At 43.5% G+C, this 27,894-nt stretch overlaps 1 protein-coding gene across 3 annotated transcripts in view; it reads left to right on the top strand.

Annotated features, from left to right (window-relative positions):
- Window positions 1-27,894, top strand: part of Abca1 (ATP binding cassette subfamily A member 1) — a 134,909-nt gene that overhangs the window by 35,108 nt on the left and 71,907 nt on the right. For all 3 annotated transcript variants that reach the window (XM_046451511.2, XM_046451512.2, XM_058581593.1), the window contains 4 exons: window positions 300-441; window positions 1,730-1,848; window positions 18,916-19,037; window positions 21,085-21,261. In XM_046451511.2, coding sequence (XP_046307467.1) covers window positions 300-441; window positions 1,730-1,848; window positions 18,916-19,037; window positions 21,085-21,261 — 560 coding nt within the window. The remainder of the gene's footprint in view (window positions 1-299; window positions 442-1,729; window positions 1,849-18,915; window positions 19,038-21,084; window positions 21,262-27,894) is intronic.

Below are 27,894 nucleotides of genomic sequence, written 5' to 3'. Positions count from 1 at the left end.
AAAACACTTGCTACTTGGCCGGCACTTCCTGTGCATGGTCTAATCTACTCCTCTCATTACTTCTCCAAGGCTGATGTTGTGAATCCCACTCTACAGACATGCCATGTAGATCAAGAACCATTATCTGATACCAGGTTTCCAGCTCAGGGTCAGATTAATCCAGAGGAGGCAGGTCTCTGGGATGAGGGGAATGGGACACACAGAATATGGGACAAAGTATTGGGTGGGGGGAGTCTCAAAATGGCTTCAAGGAATTAATATTTCTCCGTGTGTTTTTTTCTTCTCCTTGATTTCAACAGGTCACTTTCCAAATAAAGCCATGCCCTCTGCAGGAACACTTCCTTGGGTTCAGGGGATTATCTGTAATGCCAACAACCCCTGTTTCCGTTATCCAACCCCTGGTGAGGCTCCAGGGGTTGTTGGAAACTTTAACAAGTCCATGTAAGTACCAGATCAGGTTTTCTTTCTCAGACTTGTCAGTGAATACTTATCCTTCCCTTCTTGCTCTCTGGAGAGTTATGAATGGCTGGATTTGAGCAAAGTTGCTTCTGTAAAGGTTTGTGTGGAAAAGTCTGCAGAATGAGGGAAGGGAGGCTCACTGCCAGGATTTAAGACTGTGGGACCTTACTTTGATGTCTTTTTGGAGTAACAGTAATATGTAACCTAAGCTGTCTGGTTGGAGGCTGTTCTTCTGCACAAAGACTGGTAAGTAGTGAAGGGACACACAGTGCACTGGCACCATCTCATAGTTAATCTGCCTCACTCAGCAGTATTTACTGCACATCTCAAATGGCTGGTTCTAGATTTAGGGTGCAGGGGCAGGCACCAAGGTGCCCCCTGGATGGGTTGTGACCTCCAAGGAGCTTCAGATCCAGACTGGCAGAGCCCTTTTCTATGTTCTCAGATCCATGCTCTTACCTCTTTCACTGCGTCTCAGTCCTCAGTGTCACTGTGTCTGCAGGTCTTTCTCTCCTGGGTGGGAGATCCTGAGCACAGGATTCTACCTTGGGTTTATATTCCTGGCTTCAATGTGGACATAAGTATGAAATTAATAAAGCATCTAACAAATGAGCCATTGAAGATTCTTGAGATATCTGGAACCTTGACATGAGTTAGAGTGTGCTAAGGACCCACTTGAAGACAATTCTGAGGGAGCGGCAGCTGGGGCAGGCAGAGCCACATTATAAAGATCATGGACCACAGGCTTTGGGGCCTTCACGGGCCCTTTCGTCTGTGAAAAAAATATTAAAAATTCCATTTTATGACTGTTGGCATAAAAGCAAATATAATCCAGGTAGATTCATTACCAAATGTGCTTTCTTATTATATTCATTTAAAATTTTGATTTTTATAAAAAGCGAAACCATTTTCATGATCCTTTAAGATTATCGTGAGCTCACTGTGCCTTGTAGATAAGTCTGCCCTGGGGGCACGCTGGTGTGTGTGTGTGTGTGTGTGTGTGTGTGTGTGTGTGTATGAGAGAGAGAGAGAGAGAGAGAGAGAGAGATGGGCTGGGCCTTTGAGGTTGATTTGGGTCATAGGAAGGGCATCTTGAGGCAGGGATGGTGGGTGGGAGCACAGGTTGTTAGTGAGGCCAGGCAAGGGGAGAGGATGGCATTGGCCTGTAGAGGGCCTGGAAACCAGGCTGGGGCAGGTGGATGGTAGTCACTTTCTCGAAGCAGCAGCTGACCTAACCAGGGCTTTTCCACTTTTCTTGTACTCTTTACAGTGTATCTCGCCTGTTCTCAGACGCTCGGAGGCTTCTTTTATACAGCCAGAGAGACACCAGCATGAAAGACATACACAAAGTTCTGAGGACATTACAGCAGATCAAGAATTCCAGTCCAAGTAAGCAGAGCCTTCCTGCGTAGCCTTTGGAATTGGACATTGGCCTGCCGTGGTGGCCTGGGGCTTGTTCCTTTTAGCTCTTCTTTAAGAGGTTTTTCTCATCACTGGCTGGGAGCTAGGGCTTCTCTGAGCTGAGGGAGGCACTAGAAACAAAACTAGGGAAGCTGGTTGCCACAGTGAATGGACTGGCCTTCTCTGGGAAGAGAAATCCCTAGACAGGACAGCACAGGCTTGGTGAGAGGGAGTTAGGGGTGCAGGTTGCTGCCAACTGCATTTTTTTTTTTTGAGTTGGGCCAGTCATATGGTTGCTGTGAATGGACATATTTACAGACAGGGGATGCTTCTGTGTATATAAGCAGTGAGAGTTGCAACTTGATACAGGTAAGGGAACGTTGAGTGTTTACTTCTTAAAGGAAAAGGCAATTTATCTTCCCTGTAGTCATTTGATTTAGTCTGTTAGGCATTTGAACTCTGATCTTTAAAAAGTGAAATCTTTCCCTCTGATCTGGTAAGTGCCCAGGCGGTTTATTGCATGCCACTGAAGTGTCCGAGGAGCAGGCGGTCTGCTGACCCAGGCATTGGCCGAAGAAGTCACAGTGCAACCTCCCAGTCTGTGGCCTGCCAAGGGACAGAGGCCAGTGAGAACAGTCCACTGAGGGCAGGCAAGAAAGGCATGATGATCTAGAGGATTCAGAAGCAATAATGAAGTCTAGTGAAAGCCGGTTGGCTTTTTGTTATCACCATGGACAGTGGTTCCAAACCGTGTCAGGGATGAACAGTCCTGGCCAGCATGGGCCAACCGCTGCCTCTGTTCCAGGGAGGTACTTTTTACTTTTTTTTTTTTTTGGTGTCCGAGGAGAGAATGGAGTAAGTTGACTTTTGCTGAGGGGCTCCCAGTTTGTGATTCATTTTGCAAAAGAAAAAAATGGTATAGAGTTTAAACCAGATTTTTCTTGGGCAGACAGAGGTGTATTCTCCTTGGGCAGGAAGAGGCAGTGGGCAAAATGGGACCTGATGACAAAGGGAAGCAAAGCTGTCTTGGGGATGGTACAGAGGATGTGTTGCTCCACAGTGGAGAAATGTGGCTGTACTTGGGCCCCTGGGTCGGCTATAAGTGGTTTCCCACTGGACCATTGCTGACTCTATGGATGGATCACCCTGGGTGCTGTTTCCTTGACCTGCAGGCCACTGGTCAAAGCCTCAGTCCTTCCTGATGTACTAGAGGGCCCCTATCTGGTTGACCAAGGGTAGAGCTGGGTTATTTCTTGTACCACCCAGGGACAGTGTGTCACAGAGGAAAGAGTGTGAGCATACTTTGCTTTGTAGCTATGTGACTTTGCGAATACGTTGGTTAGCCCCTTTTGGGACATTTCTTCTTATCTGTAAAAAGGAGATAACAGATAACCTATCTAGGATTGTTAGGAGGCATAAATGAGATAAAACATTTTATTGCTTGAAAATACGATTTGACACCTAGGAAGTACTCAGTGAATACGAACTATGATTGTTTTGGATTGTTGGCATCTCAGATCACAGATCTCTTTAAGACTTAATTTTTTTTCAGCTATAAAATAACACCTATTCTTGCAATGTAACATGTAAAACCCAATACAATGTCTGGCACTTTGGAGATGCTCAATAAGCAGGAGCCCGTGTTACTCTTAGATGACAGTGATGCCTTTTGACCTTCTGGTTGAGCTCTTCTGCCCCTCAATCCATGGGGCTATTGAAATTGTCTGATGGCCTGAGTTGTCCAGCATTTTCAGATCTAGTAGAGACAACCTTAGAAATGGAACTATTTTTCTCCTTTGAGCAATAGGAGATATGAGTTAGGTTGGAGAGGAGAATGCATGGCTGTACAGAGAGAACGTCTCCTGCTCCTCCCTCTTCTCCAGCTTGTCCCCTTTACCGCCCTGCAGGTACTTCTTCAGTTCCTACCATCTTCTTTCCTTTGTGTTGCAATGAAAAGCCAGATCTCGTTCTACTGGGTAATGCACAGTCTTGCTACTTCTTTCTTCCTAGAGGAATTCAGTGAATGTGTATTGATTTTGAATAGCACTCTGTTTCAGAGAAAATCTGCATTGGGGAAATGTCAGTTTTGATCCCTTTGGGCGTGTGTTTATCTGCTCTGACACCCTGGTCCTAGCATGATGGGCTTCACCCTATGTACCATTCCTCTCAGAGCTGGAAAGATCCTTGGAGATGATCTGGTCCGGAGCTCTGCCCTGGTTCACCTTCTCTACCGCACATATCATTTCCTGAAATAGTGACCTATGTCTCAGGACGAAGTGCATTTTGGTGTCAACAGCTCTATCAGAAAATATTCACTACCATGTTATCATTCCAAGGGAACAAGTCCAATTTTACTTTCCTTGGAAAGTTGAAGACGGCTCTACTGTTTTTTCCTTTCTTCCTGGAGCCTTTGAATTTTCTAGGCTAAATGTCCTCCATTCTTTTTTGGAATGCTTTTCCTTCCAAATTTCTGCCTGTTCTCTGATGATGTCTCCATTGTGTTTATCTTCTTCTTAAAGTTTACCAGAAATTACAAAAGTATTCTGGTGTGGAAGAGAAAGGGACTTTTGGCTCCTTTGTTCTAAGTGCTTTGCTTCTGTTCACGCAATCTGAGATTGCATTAGGCTCTTTGGCATTCACCGTACCCATTGACTCATAACCCATGTGTGGCCAACCAAAATGGCAGATTCTTTTAAATACAGAATTGCAAGTGGCTTGTTCTCCTTTTCTAAATTGTGCAGTTGACTTATTGAACTAAAGGAAGAATATGTATCTTTTCTAATTTCCATTTTAGATTCCCTGTGCCATCTAATCCTACCTCAACTATTTTACATTCTGATTTTTCCATGTGTTACATCTGTTGCTGCTTGTGTCCTGTTGTCTAGGAATATGATGAATAACTCTCTTTGTTCTCATTCAAGTCATTGATTACTCTAGGACCAAGGTTTGAGGCTTGGATCAGTTGCCTGGAGATTATCAAACGCTTCAGACACTACCCCTAGAATCTTAGAGAACTACCAGCTTTCCTTGTTACCAGTGTTGGTGTCACTGGGTCCTGTTTTTGGAGGATTTACCTTTTCTTCAACATACATCTGCTGAATCCAGTGGACTATCCACAGATAAGTTGTGGATATGGAAGTCTCTCCTCAAATACTCTCTTCTAATCTCATGGTTTCCTGGACTAGAACATCCTTTTAATTTCCATCTTTTGAAAGAGACCTTAGAGGCTGTTTAATTCATTCATAGATAAATGGGTTGATTGATTCAATCATTCAACCATGCCAATCGCTGTTCAAGATGCTGAGATAGAGAGATGTACAAAACAATGTAAAACTTCTGTTGTGGAGAGTAATCGTATCCTAAAAGGTGAGGTGACTTCTCCAAGTTTGTACACCCCTGTTGCCCATGCAGTTCTCCTTCTACAGTGCTATCATGTGCTGTTGTGATAATCTTCCATTTGGGAAGGCCTCGAGTTTTGAAGAATTAATTCATAGACGAATCTTCTAATTGTTCTGGAAGTTGTACTCATGAGAAGCCCAAGAAAGGAGGCTAACAGAGGTGGCTAACCTAGTTTTCTTATCATGAGAACTTTTTGGTGAACTTTTTGGTCATCTTATTTCTGAACCAGAGAATAACCACAAGGTTGAGGGGTGAACCATTGATGTCTGGGAGTCAGTGTAAGAAGAATTCATTCTTCTTAAATTCCTGTCATGACTGCAGCTCCAAGGAAATACAAAAAATGGCTTAATTTTCAGAAACCCTAGAAATGTCTAGATTCTGATCCTGTGAGATGGAGATCAACAAAGAACTCACTTCTCTGAGTGAGTTCTGAGTGATAGCTGAGATGATTTCAGGCAGTGCATGGATGATATCTGTTAATTCCAACTTAGACTGTAGTTTCATAGATATTGTTACTAAAAAGGATGTTAAATAGGAAGAAAGATAATTAAAGAAAACATCATCTTACATGGATATGGTAAAGTTTGCGAGAATAATTTGTGAATCATTGAAGACTGGAAAATACTGGTAAAAGAAAGAGTTTTGAGCCCTGTGTAAAGATTGTTTTGGTAACAAATTCAAGCTCTATCCCTCATTAAATATGAACCTTTGGCAGGTTTAGATTATTTCTGGTGCTCTATTTACCTAAAATGTGGAGATTAGCTATCCTGAGGATGGTTGAACGTTAAATGAGATGATTTCTGTGGCTATCTGGTAGAGAGCTCCTAACCCGTAGTTGACTCATAATTATAAGTCTGAGCTGCTCCACTTCCCTGTTGTTCCTGGCTGTTTGACCTTGGCCTTGGCTACACTTTGCCTGGACTACCTTCTCTGGGCCTCAGGTTTCCTTGCCTCAAAATTGAGATTTGGCAAAACAACCCAAAGATGCTTGGAAACTTGGGAGGACAGTCAGGACCAAACCGTGTGCCTGACCTCTAGACTCTGTCCCCTTCATAGGCCCTTTTTCTGGTTTTATCCCAGGCACAGCACAATAGCAGGTAGGGTAGGCAATCAGTTCATCTTCATGGGATGAAGCTAAGAGAAAATAAAATAGCTGCCCTTTCTCCTTCACACAGTGTTGAAAGGGTCAGGTGAAATTGGTTACAAAAATAAGAAAATCCAGCACATGTAATATTAGAATTGATTCCCTTGTATGAACCCAGGTCAGCAGGGCTCAAAGTTAATACTAGTAATAGAAATTCTTAGAACAGTCTCAACTTTCTTTCTTTCACAAAGTTTATTTTTCAGAACTTTACCTTGAACCCAGAGGCATAACGTGCATTTACTGGGAAACTGTTTCACTTTCATGGCCCCCTTGCAACCTGCTCTGAGGAGTCTTAGCAATGTATTTACACATTCTTTCATAAAGTCTGCCCCCACATTGTGTCATTTCTGGGCCTCACAAACCTGCATCTACTCCTGCCAGGACACTGGGAAGGAGGAAGAACTGGCTCCTTCCTCAGCCTTCTCCCTGGCCCTGCCCTTCAGCCTCATTCTCCACCCACAGCCACCTGCCTCACTGTGTCCCTGCTCCGATGAATCTGTCCTTTCCAGGCGGGATTAATAGCAGAAACTGGCCCAAGCTAAGGCCTTCCTGGTGGGGCTGGTGCTTCCAGAATCAGGATGGGGCTGGAAAAGGAGGTGTCCTTTTGTCTGTAATGTCTTTACTGCTACTTTTCCTTTTCAGTGACTCCAAGTGCATTGCTTAGTGATGCCTAATGGTCTCATTACCCTGCTTCCTGCTGAGCATTTCTGCTCAGGCATCCATTTGTCCCAGTGCTTGCTCCTCTCCCAAATCCTGGAATCTTGACTTCAGGCTCCCCTTCAACTCCAGGTGGCTCCATGGACACAGGCCCCACTTGAGTGGGTACCTCTGTGTAGCGGTCAGGGCTTTCTGCTAGCCCTGGAAGTTGGAAAATGCATATGCTGGGGCTGAGGCTTCTCGCCTCTCTGGGGTGGATCATCCATCCTCTCGGTCTCTCTAGGAAGTTCCTCAAATCCCCTACCCCCTGTTTCCATAATTAGCTGGGCTCTTGTCCATTGCTGTGTCCCCCATGGTGGCTCTACGAGTCTCACCATTGCTTATGCTGATCTGGGGATAGTTCCTGAGCGTTTATGGGTCCTGTGGAGTTTTTCCATCTTTTATCGCTGTGACCATATGGATAGGGCCTTGGGTTCTGTGATATGGCAGGATGCCAGATAGCCAATCTCCCCTATGAGTAGGACTCAGCCAAGATCTTGGCTCTTAGTTTTTACAGGTGTCTGGCCCTGTCCCAAGTTAGGGCAACACAGACACCTTTTAACTACAGAAGACCATTGGTTACTTTGTGGGATTGCAGATCATTTTCTGCACCTGTGGAATTTGGCCATGAGGGTAGATGCGTCAGCTGAAGGATGCTTTCCAGCTATACCCAAGGCTGGCAAGTTATACATTTCTGGATGTGCATGTACCCCATGGTGCATGTGAATGGCACTTTCCATGAGAATTGTACTCTACATGGCATTTTTTTAAAAAAATTTTTATTCTAATTTTTTATACATGACAGCAGAATGCATTACAATTCATATTACACATATGGAGCACAATTTTTCATATCTCTGATTGTATACAATGTATATTCACACCATTCATGTTTTTGGTAATGATGTCCATTTCATTCCACCGTCTTTTCTACCCCATGCCTTCTCCCTTCCCCTCCCATCCCTCTGCCCTATCTAGAGTTCGTCTAACCCTCCCATGCTCCCCCTACCAACCCCACTATGAATCAGCCTCCTTATATCAGAGAAAACATTCAGCATTTGTTTTTTGGGGGATTGGCTGACTTCACTTAGCATGGTATTCTCCAGCTTCATCCAATAAATGGTGTTTATTGAAGGGCAGCGCCATATGGATCCCAACATCCTGATTTTTCTATCTCTTCAGCTAGGTTTTGTGTTGAGTCAATGGAGTGGTTGCCATTTTCCATATATTCAGCATACAATCTGGCTTGTTTGACCTTTCTAATGGTGCTCAATTCAAGGTTGTTGTACAAGTTTTGCTGGACTTGACTTAGGGAAAAGGGTCATAGTTTTCTGCCTGTCAATCTAGGTAACACCTAGAAATCATGGTATGGGCCTTTGATTCTGCTTTAATCTTTGAAAGCCTAGAAGATATGAGTTCCAGAGGGCCAGTGGATGTGGTGACATGGCAAGGTAGTTGGCTGTGGTCAGCATTTGAAGATAGGGCTATAAAATTAACATGGTGTAAATATCCCCTAGGCTGTACAATTTAGTGAATTGACATGGCAACGAGGCTGCCAGGGTTCAAATCCTGCCTCTGGGTGCTGCTTACCAGCTACTTGCCCTTGGATAATTTCATAACCTCTCTGTATCTCAGTTTCCCCAAAATGAGATAACAGCACCTTCCTTGGGGATGGTTTAGCAAATAAATGTATTAAGAAGGGGAAAGCACTTAGTACATGGTTACTACTAGGCTTCTGCCTTGATTTACTGCATTTTCACAGTCATCATGGAATGTAGGGGATTTAATTTTTTTTCTACTCAAATGAAGGAGCTGAAGTTCAGAAAGGCTAAGTAACTTGCCTAAGAAAGCACAGCTAGCAAGGGGCCACAATAGGAACAGAGTTCTAGTCTTAAGTGCTGTGCTGTTTATTATATCCTAAAGAGAGTTGCCCGGGAGAGCCAGAAACTTCTCTGAGGGGTCACAGGGCACTGGGTATGAACAGGCTGTGGTGAGAAAGGAGACAGAGGGCCAGACTTCCTCCCCTTCCTGGTTCTATGGGTAACAGGCACGGGGACCGGTAACATGTCCCAAGGCCCATCTATAACGAACTTCCTGTGACTCATAGCCACTTCTCCTTTCTTGCCTGAAGTCCCTCATTCCATTCAAGCAGCGGCTGAAGTTGAGGTTATAGTTCTAAACTTCATTTTCTGTCCTTGGGTACCCACCCCATGTGTCATCTCATAGGGAGATCTGATGACATATGTGTTAGAATTTGTCATCAAAATGGAAATCCCTTGAAATCTTTGGGTGGTTGCAATTCATATTCTGCGTGCACTTGTCAAAAGTTTAGGATGGAGGCCTTAAGAATTTCATGGTTTGAAACCTTTCCACCTACCATGAGAAGGTTTTCCCAGACCTGTCAAAGCCAGGGCTGTGTCCCTGAGTACAGGCCATTGGTTTTCATCAGGGCAGGAGCCTGGCCCCAGCTGGGCTGTAAGCAGGGGGGTGCAGCGCTCCACTGCAGTGTTGAAATATTGCTTGAACTAAATCAAATCAAAGGTCAGCTTTACCCAGACGAGAATAGAAAACACAATTGCATTCAATTACAGAACGGCATGTACCCCACCAATATCAGATTGCTTTAAAACTTTTTTGAATTGTTAACATCAAAAACAGTGTTGCATGTCCCCTGCTTTTCCAGTGTAAGATTTCTTTACCCCATAGGTGGCAAAGAGCCCCTGGGGGTCCAGTTTATTTCTTGCTGAGAGCTTCCCCATTTCTCATTCTTCCATCACTGTTGCATTGAGGCACAAAAAGACAATCTTAGAGCGACTCTTTGTACAACAGACCAGGTTGCACCAGGTAATGATGCTGTTTTATGTCTTAAATGGATTATTTAATTAAAGGCTTAAAACAACGGGTTGGTGGTATCATCCCCATTTTATTGACCATGAAACTGAGGCTTTAAAGGGTTCTGTCTGCCACCCCGGACCACAGAGTAAAGTTGTAAATTGAATCCAGGTCTGTGTGACTCCAAGCTCAGCCTCTTTCTGCTATGCTGTCATGTCATCCAACACCAGGAAATGTGGGCAGCAATACTAGCTTTCAATTAAGCATTTTTAGAGAGTGAAAAATTCATTTAATTGCTAATAAAGTGGAAGGGACCAAAGCTTTGTAGCTGAAGCTGTTTGTGTTGAAATATGCCACTCTCTGGTTCTGTGACCTTGAGCAAGATGTTAACTTCCAGATCTGTTTCCTTGCGTGAGACATGGGAGTAATAATACCTTTCTTATAATCTTGCTTTAGGGATTCTGGAGAATAATATAAGGTGTCCAAGGCTTAGTAAATATGAATCACCTTTCTTTCTCTGCCCACAAAATACTACCATGTCTTTAACAAGTGTTATTAATTTTAGAAATTAGGAAAAATTAAGCTATTTGTACATTATGTATATTAACAATTCTTCCTAGACCAGCCCTGGACAAAATTCCATTGCAGTCCCTAATTTGTAGACCCATCTTTCTTTCCTTCCTTTTGTTCCCTGGACCTTGCAGGTCCTCGCAGGATAATTCTAGCCCTGTGTTATGTGGTGTTTGGAGTTCTTGGCCCCATGTTTAGTCAGAGCATCTCACCTGTGAGAACTGAATGCCTCTAACTCTTTCTTCTCCCCAGCTCTTCTTCTCTCTGCCCCCTTCTGTTTGATTCAGCCTTTCTCATTTCTGGACTCTGCGTTTCTTCCTACTTTAGACTCTTACCCTCTCTTCACCCCTTTATCTTCTGGGCTTCCTCTTTCCTCTCTCTGCCTCTCTGGTCTTCCCAAAGGGTTCTCTGCATAAAGTTCTCTTCTCAGCTATTGTGATTTGGACCCTTGTTTCTTCCTGTCTTTCTGTTTAGGTTCAGAACTCATTTGGGCTCATGTGACCTCCTCAGTATTAACTTTCTTTTCCTCCTGGGCTTCCCCCACCAGCCTGAGGGTGCTCACAGCCTTCTGTCCAGTGTGATTTGTCAGATTTAAGCCTTTCAGATAAAGACTCCTTATAGCCATTCAGGTTCTTACCAGTGGACATCAGTCGTTATTCCAGTGGCTTCCAACAACCTTTCCTACCAGTCAGACCTGGGTATTGTCTTAGTCGGTTTGGACTGCCATTACAAAAATACCCCAAACTGAGAAATTTTACACAATAGAAATTTATTTCTCTGGAGGCTGGGAAATCCGGAATGAAGGTGTTGCAGATTCAGTGTCTGGTGAGGGCTGCTTTCTGTTTCCAAGATGGCACCTTGTCACTGCATCCTATGGGAAGGACAAACACTGTGTCCTCACATGGCAGAAGGGACTGAGGGGGACATAACCTACCCTGATATTGAAGGTTCTGCCTTTATGACTTATTACCTCTTTAAGGTCCCACCTCTTAATACTATCACATTGGTGGTGAAGTTTCAACAGAGGAACTTTCCAATGTTCAAATTATAGCAGGTGTGTTACTGTCTTAGGAGATGAATGTGGGGAAAAAAAATGAGGACACTTTCTACCCCTGATTTCAGTGCTGCTGACAGACTACAATGGCAGATGGGGCTGGAGGCTCACCACTCTGCTTACCCTCTGCCTACCTCTTCTTGGAAGGGAAGGGATTGTGCCTTCGTAGGACACCTCTTTTGTTACAGGGGCCTGTCTTTGGGCAACACTGAAAAAGGTCTCATTCCTTTCAACCAAAGCACTGGGTACAGTAGCTATTTAGGAGTTGGTTGAATGAGTATACATTCACATGCGTAAAATTCTTTAAGAAACGTATGGTTCTTAAGGCTATATCACTTCCATTGGTCTAAAGAGAAGACTCTGGCTTCCCTAGTACGTTCTGCAAAGATTCGGGGCACATAACCACAAACAGTCTGGTTTCTCTTGGGAACTCTTCACATAATTGTCATAATGACTTTATCAACCTTTTTTTTGAGCATATTTAATTTTCAGCCTGATTTTCTCTTGCATTACATGTGAGTCAGTATTTAGGGTAGTTAACACACTTGGGTGCTATTAATGCTTGCGTAACCCACAATCGGAGGAAGGTAGACCTTCATTTACAAATACAGAGGCTCAGAGAGCCTAACAAGTGACTTTCCCAAGCCCATGAAACTGGAAAATTCTGAAACTGAGATTCGAACCAGGTTAGCCAGACTCCAAAGCCTGAGTTCTCTCAGGCCTTGAGATTCCTCAGCAAGCCTTTACTGTAGAGAAAGAAACTAATTCAGGTCCCAGATGACCAGCAGGGAGATCTAAAGGCCATGTGCCCCATCTCTGTGTGCTCCCTGTCTCCTGCCCCTGCCTTAGGGAGTCACACCAGGGAGCAGCCTGTCACTGCCTTTCCCCTTCTCTAGCTTGGAACATCAAGGTCTTCCCAGAGAGGGCTCAGTCATCTCACCCCCTGAAGAAAGTAGAGCCCCTGCATTGGGAGAACAAACCAACAGAACACAAGGATACCCTAGAAGACAGCAGAGCATATTTGTTGCCAGCCCCTTTGTAGCAGAGAAATGTTCCAAGGTCTTGGTTTTTAGGCCAGACAAGTTTAGGCACAGCCAGCCTGTCTCCTCTGTGCCTTTCCACCCCTCCCCTGGCCATAGTCACTGCTCATCTGACATGGCCAGGTCTGGGAGACCCAGCCACTCCAGTATCTGGGCCTCCAGTGCTGAGTGATCTCTTTCTTTGCTTCTCCTTTTTAAAATTTGCCTTCTCCACCCTCTTCTCAAGCTGCTGATTGCTGCGGTTCCTTTTCACGTGGAGCCCAAGGCTGGGGAGATCTTGAAACCTGAGCTGGGTCCTGGAGGGCATTGACCGCTAGTAACCCCAGCCAGCTCGCCTGCCTGAGGACGTCCCTCCTCGGCTTTCCGCTGCCCTCCCTTGTCCCCCTCCTCTGCTCCTCCCTCCCTCTCTTTCTGCATCCCTTCTCCCTCATGGCTCTCTGTTTCAGAGGTGGTGGCTGGCCTTGGCTGGGCAGGCTGCCTGGAGAGAAGGGAAAGAACACTAAGTGGCCAAGAAAGCATCCCCTGGGGCAGGGCCTCGCCTCTCCACACCCCTTTTCCTGCCTGTGGAGCGCTTCCTTAGTGTGGGCAGAGAGGCCCGGCCTCTATGGATGGCGAGGAACTGAGGATTCTGCCTAGCTCTTCCCCAGCCCACAACACACACATTTCACCTGTTTGTTCTTTGTAGACACTGAGTTCTTTTTGGTTTTGCTTTTCCTTGCTCCTTTCCTTTGCTCTGCCACACTGCACTCAAGGCAAAAGTTTCTGGGGAATTGGTAGGCCCCTATTTGCTCTTCCAGGCAAAACCAAACCAAGAGGGCTGAGCTCAGTGGTACTTTGGTCAGTACTGAAGACACTGTGGTAGGAGAGCTGTCTTGGCCCTCTGCTGGAGAGCGACTTTCAGTCTTCCCTGAGGGAAGCAGGGACTCAGGTTTATTTTAGCAAGTATCCTGGCTCCCCGTCCCTGCGTCTGTGACAGTGGTCATACCTTCTCAGTTTCCCATGTAAATACGTGAAGCCAGTCAGCCCTTCCCCAGAGCCAAGCACTTTCATATTTCTGATTTTTGGTTTTCACAATAATTTGTGGATATTATTAGCTTCATGTTTACATCCAAGGAAACTGAGGCCCAGAAAGACCAAGAAAAGGGGGAAAAGAGTTTCATGTTACAGTTCAGCTCTTCTGATGCTCTCTCCAGTTTTAATTTGACCTTGTACTCCTCTCAGTACCACAAGTAAGAATACCTCAGAGATCCCACCCACAAGTTTTATACACGACAAAATCCAGGTCCATGTTTGATCAAACTTAAGTGACCTAGTACTGTCCTTTGCATCAAGTATTCCCAGTCGGCTGGGAATGGCTGGTCTTTCTAGGTGGTCATCTTCTACCTGTCTCCATCCTTGCAGAGACCAGCAGATATGATCGGTAGGAGTTGATTCTCTGTAAAATGCTAGATTTATTTGTTCTTTTATAAAGTCCTGAATAGACAAATCAGTCTGCTTCAACCTTTCCTTTGCCTTGTAGACAGTATCACCAGCAAGAATTCGTCAGTTCTATCAGCTCAGGAACTCAGCCAGGCAAATACAAAATGTGCCCGTACATATGCACACACATACGTGTATAAACGTAATTGGACCGTGAATTCAGCACGTCAGCATATTTGGCAAAGTCACTTCTCTGTTCCCATCTCTTCTGCATATGCTTCCCTGACCTTCCCACCCTTAAACTAGGTTAGGGACCCTGTTCTGTGCCCCCATAACAACCTGCATTTAGGGTTAATTTAGGTTTGAATTTAGGAATGATATTGGTCATTCCTAGAAAGGCTGATAATATCATCCATTCTTTTATGGAGCATCTTACTCAGTGTCGGGAACTATCCTGGGCCTACAAGTATGTTCTGTCATTCGACCCCAAGCTCAGCCCAGTGAGGCAAATGCCAGTGACATTTTCATTTCATCATGTATTGACTCAGCCTCCCTCTGTTCTGTTCTCCGCTCTGCTCCCAGCTACTACTTAACCCGATGTTTCTTCTCTTGACCTGCACTAATGTGACCCAGTGGGCTTAGAGGAACTTGAGTTCCATCTGCGGTAGCTTTCCCTCCAACCCTCCACAGTGGCAGTTTCCCAGATCACATCAATTCATTAATTTATTCACTCATTTGTATTTGTTCGTTTGTTCATTCATTCATTCACCGAGTGCTCCTCTGTGCCAGGCATTGCTGGCTTTGGAGTTACAAATCCTGGTCTTCAACACATTTTTAGTGTTCTGGGAGAAAGATGTACACACAACTAAAGCTTTAGACAACTAAAGCTTGATCTGTACAGTATTTTGGGAAAATGAAGTTGCTGTCAGGAGACAGAAGAGGGTTGCTAACCTAGTTTGAAGGTGGGAAGGTGGGAAGTTCAGGGAAGGCTTCCTGGAGGTGGTGACTCATGGGCCCAGTCATAAAGGAGTGAGAGAAGGATGGCCGCTTCAGACATCTGGTGTTCACACTATTCTTGGCTTCCCCACTTGTTTTCCAGTAGGTACAGAGCCACCCTGCTCTGTCCTCGCACACACACCCGTCTCCTCTCTTCTTCCTCCCTACTTCTGAAATCTTAAGTTTTGAGGAATCTCTTCTCTTTAAATTTATTTGCTATTTTATTCATTCATTCATAAACAATTATTGAGCACCTATTGTGTGCACAGCACTCTGAGTACATGAGTACAGGATGACTTCATCCTTGCCATCAGGGGAGATCTTACTCTTTCCTTAGCAGCTTCTGGGGATTTTGGGCTGTTGGGTTCTTTCTAGAACTTGTCCCCTGCAATTCCCATGAAGCACTTGCAGATAAACCTCACCTTGGACAAATGCTTCTATTAATTCTCTTCCTTGGGCTTTCTTATCTCTTCTTTTGCTCTCTCGAGTCAAATGTGCCTCTTTGTCTTCCTCATCAGCCCAGAAAGTTCCTTGAAGGCAGGACTGTGTCTTGTCTTCTTTACAGTGCATCGTTGTACAGTGGTAAACCTGAAGGAAATCGTTTCTTCAATAACAAAATATTACCACTTATTAAGCACCTGTCATGAGCCAGCTGCTCATTATTCATGCTTTACATATGAATCTCTCCAGTCCACACGTCTTCAATAGGTGGGGGCTGTTACATTCATTCATAGGCAGGAAAATTCCATCTCAGGAAGCTAAGTGACCTTCTGTGGTCATATAGCCAATTCATGGGAGTGGGTACTACTAAATTTAGGCTTTTCTAGTTCTAACCCCTGATTTTTTCCCCTCTGAATATTATTGTTTTTCAAACTTGGTCAGAGTCACCTAGAAAGTTTTTTAAAAATTCTGATATGCCTGAGTCTTACCCCTGGCAGTTCTGATTAGGCATTCTGGGGTGTGGCCTAGGCTTTGGGATTTTTTTTGTAAAGCTTCCAGGTGAGTCTAGCATGCAGCCAAGACTGAGAATCAGCTTACAGTACCACGTTGCCTTCCTGTGTCCACATGAGTGCAGCTGTCAGGGGCAATGTGAGACTGAGCCAGCATGTGTAGATATCCATGTGACCAGACTGTGAGTTCTTCATAGCCAGGGCTCTTTGGCCCTCTGTGCCGCTTCCCCACCCGGCCATCCTCCCACACCACGCACGTGCACTGACAAAGGTTGTTGACTATTTAACCAGCCTCTTGGTTCTTGTGCCTCGTCCAGGGGATAGGCGGTTAGAGTTTGATCACATCCAGCTGTTTTCATCCTCAGAGCCTGTTGACATAACAGAAGAGTCTTATAAACATGCTGAGCACATTTGCTGGTCCCTAGAGTGTTGGTGGATGACCTAGACCCATTGAAAGTGCAGTCTGGGTCAGCCTCCCACATTTCTGCCGCCCTTTGTGGGAAGGAGGGGGTTGTTCTGCAGTTCCTTGGCACAGTGCTTGTGCGCTGCCCTGGCTCTGCTTGGGAGGAGTGTGTGGCTGAACCGGTTGATGAGTTAGTTCACATGTTTATTTTGTTCTGTCAAGGGTTTATGGGGACTCTTTTTGGCCCCTCAATTTTGGGAGTAAGGCAGTGCAAGCACAATTAGGTGAAATGACCTGGTAAACAAAGATGCAGAACCCCCCAGGTTTCTGACTTGCTGGTGGTTTTTTTTTTTTTTTTTCTGTTGCTGTAGGATAGTCGGTGTTGGCCTTCTCTTGCTAGGCCTCAACTGAAGTTGCCACATACCTACCACTTTCCTTCCTGTTTACCCCTGTCACGGGTAAACAGGAAGTCCTGGATCACTTTCTGTCCCTAGGAAGGCTGTTCTAGTGGCTCAAGGTCCTGGGGTATGGCTTCGGGATGGTCCTGACTTCCCTAGGCTCTTCCTGGGCTTGCTCAGAGATGGAAGGAAATCTGGGCTGTTGCTCAGATACTTGTGAATCTTTTCAGTCCTAATCCCATCTCCTGGTATTTATTATTTAGCTGTCATTCACTGAACGGTAATTCTGTGCTGGGCCCTGAAATGGGAATTGGGGACACTAATAAAACACATATTCTTTGACCTTATGGGCATGGTCTAGTGGAGAAGCATGTAAGTAAAACAGTGTTTCTTAAAACATGGCTCTCCGACCCCCTTCCTTAGAAGTACTAGGCAGTTAATTAAGATGTAGACTTGTGGGCCACCCTCTCCAGATCCATTTTTAGAATCTGTAAGGATTGGACCCCAAAACTGCATTTTAGCATACTCCCCTAAGTGAGTTTTAGGTGCAGTCTGCATCATGTGTGAGGGGGAACACCAGGCTGGCGGCAGTTTGCAGGAGAACCTATTCTGAGAAAGACACTAAAAGGCCCAGGAAGCTTCTGGGGGTCATGAGGAATCCCTAGGAGCTGGTTACGTAGGTGTCATGGAGAATCATTTCTCTAGAGATGCGAATCTTTCTTAGTTATTTTTCTAGAACTCCATACAGTATTACTGAAATTTGCTTAAGGCAGAACATGCCTGGATCACACAGCTCTAATGGAAATCAGCATGATATGTAGGGTCCTAGCTGCTACTTTATGTCTGGGCTTGACCCTCTTAGTGTAGGATTAACTCACTAAGCCTCACACTGGAACCCTGTGGTCAGATCGGACCTCTTCAGGTGAATCATTTGTGTTTGTAAAGTTTGCCCCCTAGAGGTCAATTTATGTCTGGGCCTGGGCAAGTGACTGCCCAGCCTGCCTTGAGGTCATGATGAGCTGGTTTTATCTTGATTGCAAACAAGAATTTAGACTATTAGGAGGATGGGGTGGAAAGAGAAGAGGTAGACAGTCAAATGAAATAAGACTGGGAAAGTGATATTATTTCAGAGTCAGAGAGCCCCTCCAGGCATCTGCTTAGAAATCTCTTGTTTTGGAGGTGAAGAAACTAAGGTTCAGAACAATGGCCTGAAATACCCATGTGACATGGTATCAGAAACAGCCTCCAAATCTAGGCTCTAGAATTCCGGGTTCCTGACCAGTGCTTTTTCTGATTTGCATCACTGGATTGAAGCTTTTTCTAAATGTACCTGGCTGGAGAGCTTATTGTTTAATAGGAATCTATATGAAACCCTTTAGCAAGTGAATTATTTGGTAGGGTGGATTTAAAAATATATGCCTATGTATTGTTCTAAGGCATGGCAAGCCTGGGCTTTAGAGCCTAACATCACATGTTTTGTTTCTAATTAAAATGGGACCAGGAGAGTGCTTTGATATGCACCATGTGTACACCAGTGGTCCCTGGCAGGCAGCATCAAATATCCCCTGGAAGCTTGTTAGAAATGCAGGTTCTCCAGCCCCATCCCAGGTCCACTGAATCAGAAATTCTGGGGCTGGGGTCCAACCGTCTGTTCTGTCCCACTAGTAATTCTGATGCACATTAAAGTTTGAGAACCATTGCCAGCTCCATGAGATCTGCCCCTATGGCTTATGGAATAAGCCTTTAAATGGCTCAGATTTTAGCTATGGGAGATGGTTCCGGGGAGACAGGAGTGGTGGGGGTTGATGTCTCAAATCTCTGGTGGAAAGGATGAGATCATTTAAAAGATTGGGCTTTTTGTTTGTAAAGCAAGGAGAGGCTGTGTGTGTGACAGCACTGTGGCACTGTGTGAGTCTGGGAGCAAGACTCCACTATCAGAAGGCAGTCTCTTCCTGTCTCTCCTGATAAGGCAGAGCTCCCCTAGCTCATTTCGCTGTGTGCTTAAGCCAGAAGCCTGTGCTCATCAATCAGTTTAAAACAAGGCAATCAATAGTATGATATTTTTCTCCACCTGCCTCGTAGTGCTTTTTGTTTTGTTTTGTTTTGAGTTACTTATTAAATGAAAACAAAACACCATTTTTTTTTTTTTGATAGGCTTGAAGCTTCAGGATTTCCTGGTGGACAATGAAACCTTCTCTGGATTCCTGAATCACAATCTCTCTCTACCAAGGCCAACTGTGGAGAAAATGCTGGGGGCTGATGTCAGTCTGCAGAAGGTAAGTGGCCGCTTCACTTCCTCAGCCGGCTGATGGCAGTTACATTGTTTGCCTAGAAAGAAAGGAATAAACCTCTCTCTTTATAATGATGGTGAAGGAAGAAGTTAGCTCGAATTCATCTTCACCTAATGTGACTTCTGGAGGAGGCTGGGCATCATGAAACCCTCCAGAGAGCAAAATGTGCAGCCTGGCGTCAAGGGCCGGCTGGTTGAAATAAAACTGATTTACTGTCCGTTGGTTGGCATTTATGATGACTTCCTCCCAAAAGGGTTACATTTTAAGTTCAGATGAATTAAACTTTCTAAAAAAATAAATTTCACAGTTCTGAGATAAGAACCAGGGTTAAGGATTTTTGACCTGGAGAGATTCTGTCTATATAATCTAAGACAGGAGATTTAAAAAGCATAATGCTGCTTTGAAAGAGAGCAAAGATATATAAGGAGAGTTTTCTTTTTAAATGTATAAAAGCAGGAAGTAATATTAGAGTTTATACGGTATTTTAACCTTAGATTCTTCGAGAAAGAACTTCCTGTGGCATCGTTAATTCTCATGGAGCTCCTGCGCAGATGACCTGGTATCGATTTTTCAGAGATGCTTCTCAAGTGCATTCTCTGGCAGGAAGGGAACTGCTTTCTTACCCGGTCTCATGTCTGCATAATATCTTGTCTTTACAATAAGCAGAAGTAGTGGAAATGTTTATGTTTGAAAATAAGGTCTTTGCTTCACAAGATCCAGAATTTTTAAAATTAGAAAAATGTGCTTACTGCTTGCCCTTATGAAACTAGGAAAATATGCCTTGTGTTTACCAATTGTGTGGCTGGGAGGTGGGCCAGAGGCAGCAAGCTTTTGAAAATGGTTGTGTTTAGCACAATTTCCATTGTCCCCTGCCAATTCCATATCTGTCACATCCCATCAGTTTAGAATAAGGGGCATCCTAAGCATGGAGGTGGTCCACACATGGTGGTTAGTATTTCTGAGTTGTTGGTGTTCTTAAACACAGACACTAAAGGTAGACTGGCAGCCTGGCGGCAAGAATTGGTTAAAGAAAGGAGTAAAACAGAAGTGCACTTGAGGATCTGGCATAGGTAAAAATTTATTGGAAACCGTGGCAGGCCAAATACTCTGCAGTTTATTTGAGAAGCTTTTGGCCCATCACTCACATTAGGTTGTTCTATTAGCAAGACAGGCTGCATTTATTTAAACTAATAGGGAAGTTAGTAACTCTACATATAAAAAAACAGCCTGTATCATTCATTCATTCAACAAATCTTTATAGACTCTAGTGTTCCAGTTCTATGAATACAAAGTCAGTACTGAAAGTCAAGGCCCTGCTTTTTACAAAGCCTTCTGTCTACAGGGGAATAAGGACCAAGAAGCACAATTTATTCAAGACTAGGACAGCTAATTAAGTAAACAAAAAAATGACCAAGGAGAGGCTTCCTAGTGGGTTTGCTATTCTGAATAGATAAGAATGACTTAAACTGGCCTATCAATGAGATGATAGGAGGTCCAACTTTCCAATAAATTCCAGTAAATTTATTTTCCAGTAAATTCCAAATTCCAAATTCTGCCTTTAGTTCTGTGCATTGATTAAATATCTAGACCTGTAGACAAATCATATTTTTTTTTCAGAATCCACCCCAATCCCAGTTTAAGAAATCATAAATTCCAAAATAGCAAGGATGTTTTACTCTAATAAAAGTGGTTCCAGGAGTTCAGATTCTGGATTCCTATTCACTGAATCATGTGTCCCAGCACTGAAAAAAAGAGTTGGATTCAGAGTTGGATTTCTCTCTGCAAGAGGGACGAGAATGTGGAAGATACTAAGTCAAACACATCATGCAGGTTTAAAATGTGCTGTCAGATCATGCCATGATTTATTCTGAAATTCAGAAAAAAGACCCGATGCCTTAAACTATCATCAGCAGTGCTCCTTTTAAGACCTTCAAAGCTGTACCTGTGGGAAGCACCCCAAGGGCTTCAAGGACCCTGCTTCCCATCTTTGTAATCCCATTTCACTTGTCTCTCTTTGCATGAATATTTCCAGGTATTTTTGCAAGGTTACCAGTTACATTTGACCAATCTGTGCAACGGATCCAAATTAGGAGAAGTGATTCGACTTGGTGATGCAGAAGTTTCTGAGCTTTGCAGTCTACCAAGGGAGAAACTGGATGCGGCAGAGCGAGTGCTTCGTTCCAACATGGACATCCTGAAGCCAATCGTGGTGAGTGGACTTACTCTGTGGAAAAGAAGCTTCACGTGCTAATAATGCTATTGGAATGTGAACTTTTTCCTTGGACAACATGTCTTTGTTTTTGTAGAAACATAGGGCTGGCTGGGAGTTTGTGATACTGTTTAGCCAAGTGGTATTTTAAGTGTGAATGAGGGAAGGATGTGCAGGGTGTGGCTAAGTCCAAGCCCAAGGTCCCTTGTGCCCATTTCAATCAGAGAAGACCTGCTTTTTCATGTTTTTCATACTATAACTATGAGTCAGAGTTCTTTTGAAGAAAGCGTTCCCTGGATTTTTTTTTAAGTCTCAAAACCATTGATGGGAAGATGGCTATTTATAGGTGCTTTAAAAACACTCAGAAAGGAGATACAGTAGGCTGTCACAGTAAAACCCTGGAATTAGAGGGGACCACACCCAGTAATTAGCTTAATCAATGACAAAATTGTATCCAAAGGAAAAAATCCCAACAAAATTTGATCAGCTCAGGAATCCATTGTTCAGAGAAGCACTCCATGAGAATACACATTCCTTTTTAACCAAATCATGTGGATGAGCATGAGCCTGTAGATAGGAATTCAAGAATAAAAATGTCTCTGGGTTTTCTGAGAGTTCTGGTGAAATGCCCAGATATCACTTAATGTTCAGGATTCAGGTTTCCTACTTAACAGAGAGTAAGCTGATTTGTCAGTAAGTTCTCTTAAAACCAGGAAAAGAGCCCTGGAATAAGAATGTGCCTGAAAAGAGAGATTCTTTATTATTAGAAAATGAAATTATAATTCTCTTGGACTTTGTGTGCCATGACTTCTCTATAGAGAGTTGGGTCTTCCCTGGGGAGGGTGGTCCTAAGAATATGCAGTTTCTGGACCCTGTGCCTTGGATGTGACCTTAGAAACACATCTCAGGTTATGGACTCTGGACTGACCATTGAGAAATTCTTATATACTGCTCAACCCTATGATGCTGCAGCCCCTTCCTGAGGAGAAGGTTGTAGGAACACTGTGAGGTTCTAGGTGCCTCTTGGCGGACACTCAGCTCAGTCTTTATGACCAGCTTATGCCTGATGCTTAAGAACACCTTTTATTTTATTCCAGAGGTAGTACATTCTATTTCAGTTAAAAAAGAAATAAGCTTAGTGCTTTGTTCAATGGTCTGTGATTCTCTTGGCTAATGTTTCTATATTATAATTTCAAGTAAGATCTATTTTTTTCTTTTCTTTTTTGGTACTGGGGGTTGAACCCAGGGGTGCTTAACCACTGAGCCACATCCCCAGCTCTTTATTATTTTTTTTAAATGTAGATAGGGTCTCGCTATGTTACTTAGGTTCTTGCTAAATTGCTTTGAACTTGTGATCGTCCTGCCTCAGCCTCCCAAGCCATTGGGATTATAGGCGTGTGTCAATGCACCTGGCTTGATCTATTTCTTTATGGGGATGTTTGAAGCCCCAAGTAACATCCCTAAATTTTAGATAAGCTCACTTGTGCAGAGATTTGCAGCTTACTAGCATTTTTCACTGTGAGACATAGAAAGTCAGGGTTATTACAAATGGTACAAAAGGTTGGGGTACAAAACCTTTCCTTGGACTGCTTTTGGCTTCTTCACTTCACTACAAGACAGGAATGTTCATCCTTCATATTTTAGAAAGATGAGTGTTTTTACAAGACATAGTAATTTATTCTGGTGCTCCTTCATTCTGTTTTACTTCTGTTTACTCACTAAACACCTGTTGTATACACAACCCCAGTACAGAAATCCACCCAATCACATAATGTCTGAATTACACTCAGAGAAGAATGCTGACAATTAACAGCTCAGCTTTCAAGTTGAAATTCCTCTCCATTTGGGACAATCAGCAACATGACAAGTACCTGGAGAGGGACCTTCAAACCTGTCAGCCGCGTTGCATCCCATCTGCTTGTGTGGTGGCTGTACAGGTGTTGACTAAGGTGGCTGGAGGACGCTTGCAGCACATCTCCTGGGTGTCCAGAACATCTGGGGTTCTGCTTCTGCCCCTCTGCTCTTGCGGAGAAACCTGTCTTCATAAAGTCAGAAGATGGGTTAGTGATGAGTTACTCTGAGTGGTTTGGATTGTTCTGTGGAAAGATGATTTTGGAGGTTGCCTTTGAAATAAAATGACTTTCTAACATTTTGGGATGTTATTTATTGAATTAAGCCCAGTGTTAATTGGAGTCCCTGGACTGATATTTGATTTTCAGTAAGCAGGCTTTTCTTCCTGTCACTTGGTTGCAATTTTAACATTTGTGATGGTAGATGTATGTGACACGTGACATCATCGAACGTGGCCAGTTAATTATGCCAAGAACTACAACAGAAGCAGCAACCAGATGCCAGGGACAGCATCATGGGGGGAAACTTCTGTCGATATGTGTTTCTGTACCAAAAGGGAATCATCAGGAGGGACATATTTTGAAACATTTTTTCTCATTTAATTATTTTTTAATGTGGGTGTTTCCTCATTTTTCAGCCAAGGGTATTCTGAGTCTTTTTCCTGGGCCTCTTCCAGTCTCTGAATGACTTCTGGAAAAATAGTGTTGGGACAAAATGGGGAAGTGTGGCAGAGTTGGAAGGGCTGTGGGCTTGGGGTCAGCTCACCTGGGCTCAAGTGCTGCTTCTGCTGTTTCCTGGAATTGACCTTGAAAAGATTATTTTAACCTCAGTAGGCCTCAGCTTCCACTCCTTTTACTTGTAGATAAATATATGCTAATCTTTGCTGTGATTATCGGCCACATATATGAAGAGCCTCGAATGGGACTTGGTACATAATAGGTGTTCAATAAGTAGAAACTGATCATTTAATTGACACAATATTAATTATGTGCTGAAAATAATTGCTGGTAAGATAGACATTTCCTTCCATAGATCAGTGTAGGGAATCATAGTTATACCAAGGAAGGTGATCCTGGAGAATATTTCCATGAAAAACACATTTTTTGTCCAGATATTACCCAAACCTCTCACCCTATAGAGCCTTATTTATATCTGTGCTGCAATCCACACCTCACATGAAAATGAATCCTGGATGGTGGAGTGCTTCAAGTTTTCTACGGTTAAGAGATGTTTTTAATTAATATTTTTCTATTTTTTACTTAAAAAATATTCATTCATAGAGTGATATTTATTGCTTATTATGTAGCTGGATTAGCTGAGATCCTCAAAAAATATGGCTTTCTATATCAATGTTTATAGAAACATAATTCACAGTAGCTAACCTATGGAGCCAGCCTAAGTGCCCTTCAACAGATGAATGGATAAAGACAATGTGGTATATATGCACAATGGAGTATTACTCAGTCATAAAGAATGATTTTATGACATTTGCCAGTAAATGGTTGAAGTTGGAGACTATCATGCTAAGTGAAATAAGCCATTCCCCAAAGTGAAAGGTAGAATGTTTTCTCTGATATGCAGAAGTTAATCCAAAATAAGGGGGGTGGAAGATTTTAAAAAAAAAGAATAGAAGAAAAATCGGTGGAGTAGACAAAAGTGAATGAAGGGAAGGGAGAAGGAATGGGATAGGGAAAGACAGTGGAATGAATCTATCCTAACTTTCCTATGTACCTATGTGAATGTACCACAGTACATCTCACCATATATGCATCCACAAGGCACTAATTTAAAAAAAAAAAACTATAAAAAAATAGATCAGTATCGGAGAGGGAAAGGAGGAGGGAGGAGGGGAAGGAAAGAGGAAGTACTGGGGGCTGAATTAGAACAAATTATGTTACATGCTTTTATAATTATATCAAAATGAATCCTGTTGTCATGCATAACTAGAAAGAACCAAAAAAAGAAAAAGAAAAAGAAAAGAAAAGAAAAGAAAGAAAGATGGCTTTCTGATGGGTGGGTTCATACATGAAATATTACCTCTGGGTCTAAGGAAGGCTCATGTCACTGAGTGTTTTTCCTGTAGTAGGAGCTCAGAGCCACCTGGCAACCACAGGTGGCCTTCTCCCGAGGTCCTTCCTGAAGCAGCACACATCTTTCCCAGAGAGCAGACAGAAGTGTTTGTGGGGACCTCCCTATGTTGCCCCTCAGTCACCTCCACTCCGTTTTGGATGGCGGGAAGGAGCCATAATAGTGGGTCAGCAAATTTTAGGAGGAGTGATTTATTTGTTTCTCTTGTTGAGGTCCTTGCTGGTTGTATTGGTTTATCTCTTGCTGTTATAATAAATTAGCATACACTTGGCAGCTTAAAGCTATTTGCATTCATTCTCTAACAATTCTGAAGGCCAGAAGTCTGGATTCGGTGGAGGTCCACCTGTGATCAGTTAGGATCTCACTGACTGAAATCAAAGTGTTCTCAAGGGCTCTGCTCTTCTCGGAGACTCTGAAGATGAATCTGCTTCAGAGCTCATTTAGCCTGTCAGCCAAATTCAGTTTTTGGTTGTTTTTTTTTTTTTTTTTGTAGCTGTAGGAAGCAGTCCCTGTTTCCTTGCTGGCTGTCAGCTGGGGGGCTGGGCTTTGCTCCTGTAGGCACCAGTCCCTTCTCATCCTTTTCATGTGGCCCCTATTCAGCAGGTGGGTTGAATCCTCTCACACTTTAACTCTTACTTCTCCTTCTGCGGAATCTTTCTGCCTCTAGTCAGAGGAAGTTCTGTGCTTCTAAGTTTTCATGGGATTAGCCTGCCCATCCAGATAATCCAGGATACTCTCTTTATTTTAAGGTACACACTTCAAGTACATCTACAAAGCACATTTTGCCCCATAATGTCATGCATTCACAGATTCCAGAGATTCAAACATCCTTGGAGGAACATTCACCTGTCACAAAGGCCTTTTGATTGGAGGGTGTATCTCATTATGTCTTTGAAGTGTTCCTCCGTGTCCTAGACTTGTACTGATTCCTTGTCAGCTCTCTACTTTTTCTTGCCCATATTCTGAGAGTGACAAATTCTACCCAGTAAGGTTTTTAATGCACAGAACAAAGAGAGGTGGGAAGCAGAGCATGAGAACCAGGCAGGAGATTTTCAACCAACAAAACCCAACGAATGTTCCTGGGATGCTGCTTTGCACCAGGCACTGTTTAGGGACTGAAGGTACAGCCATGGAAAGGCAAGTGACACACATATGGACCCTCTAGTAGGCACTGAGAACTAGCTTTAAGGCTGCAACTGGGCATTTGAGGAATTCTTCACAGGTTTTGGGGGTGTGATTGTGAGGACTGCCCTCTCACCCTACTTTCAATGATGACCTCCCAGCCAACTCCCTGATGGCAGTCTTTGACAACATGGGACACTGAGATGCAGCGGGAAGAATGTGGGATGGGAGTTAGCCAGGTTTGGGTGCTGGCTCGCCATTGTCTCCATGATGTGAAAATGGTGTCTGATCCCTGAGGGTGGAAGGACAGATTTAAAGATTACCGTCCTTCATTGCAGTAACAACTCAGATATTGCACACACAACTACATGCACTGATTGCCTTGACCTCTGTTGGTACCTTCTGCCTTTTTAAAAGGGAGAGTTTTGCTTCTTTGGAACAAAGAGTTCTGTTGGAGTGTCCTTTGGTGCCAGCAGCCCACCCCAGCAGGGCAAAAGGTGTCTCATAAGTGAGGGTCCCCTGAGGCCCCGGGACCAGTGGTCTCACTGCTGGGCTGTGGATAGGTTGAAGGGGTATATGGGTAAGGGATGGATAGTCATCCTTTTCTTGAGGGGTCTTTGTTCAGACTCTTCTTTACTCTTAGACAAGGACTTGGAATCTAGATGGGGCTTGGGTTACCTTCTGTCTCATGGCTGCCCAGGGCCAGATCCCTCACCTTGTTACATGGCTTCTTGCAGGGGAGAACACTTGCTTTTCCTCTCCTCCTGCCTGAAACTCAGATACTTGTGGACAGGATCAGATTTTGTTCGGCTTTGTTTGATTTTACTGCCCACCTGTTTACAAAATAGGATTTTACCCTGGAAGCAATTGCGGTCCTCATCATTGGGTGTCTGGTGCAGCAACATGCAGTGTGGATTTGTTCCTTAGCCTCTGTGTTCACCTGATTCCCACGGGAGAAGGAGAACAAAGAACTGAGGGATGAAGTGGTGAATTCAGCATTTGTGTTGGTACGACTACTCAACACCATCTGCACATTTTTGCCTCAATTACATTATTTTGGTCCTTGAAAAAAAAAAACCTATCATTTATAAAATAAAGGTTTGATTTTTGTCTTGAATCATGCTGGTAAATACACCTAATCGTGTTTAGAAGCAGCACAAAGATGAAATATTTTAATGCATGAAGTACCACAAAGGTAAAAGTTGATATTTAAGTTGTTGAGTTGTTTTTTGGAATATTAATACCTTCCTCAGACATGACTTTTATCATTTCCTACTTTAACTAAAAAAAAAATTAAGATATCCCTCAAAGGAAATTTTGCTGTCATAGAAATCATTGGAAAGAGACAGTGATAGTCTTTGTACCTGGTAGGTGACTGACTTATTTTCATTTTGAACTAAAACATATTAAATCCTAGCCCTAAGTCGGATTTTCTGCATATGGAAAAAAATAAGAAGAGATTTGCATTTATTTTGTGAAGGTATTTAAGGGAAATTGGAAATGTCCCAGTGATCACATTGTCATGTACGATTATAGGAGGAAAACAAAATTGTATTGAAAATATGATTCAAA

Source organism: Marmota monax, unplaced genomic scaffold (assembly GCF_021218885.2).
Source record: "Marmota monax isolate L192 unplaced genomic scaffold, Marmota_monax_Labrador192_F-V1.1 WCK01_AAM20220418_F8-fsc00020, whole genome shotgun sequence".
NCBI lineage: Eukaryota > Metazoa > Chordata > Mammalia > Rodentia > Sciuridae > Marmota > Marmota monax.
This window is presented reverse-complemented; position numbering and strand designations above follow the sequence as displayed.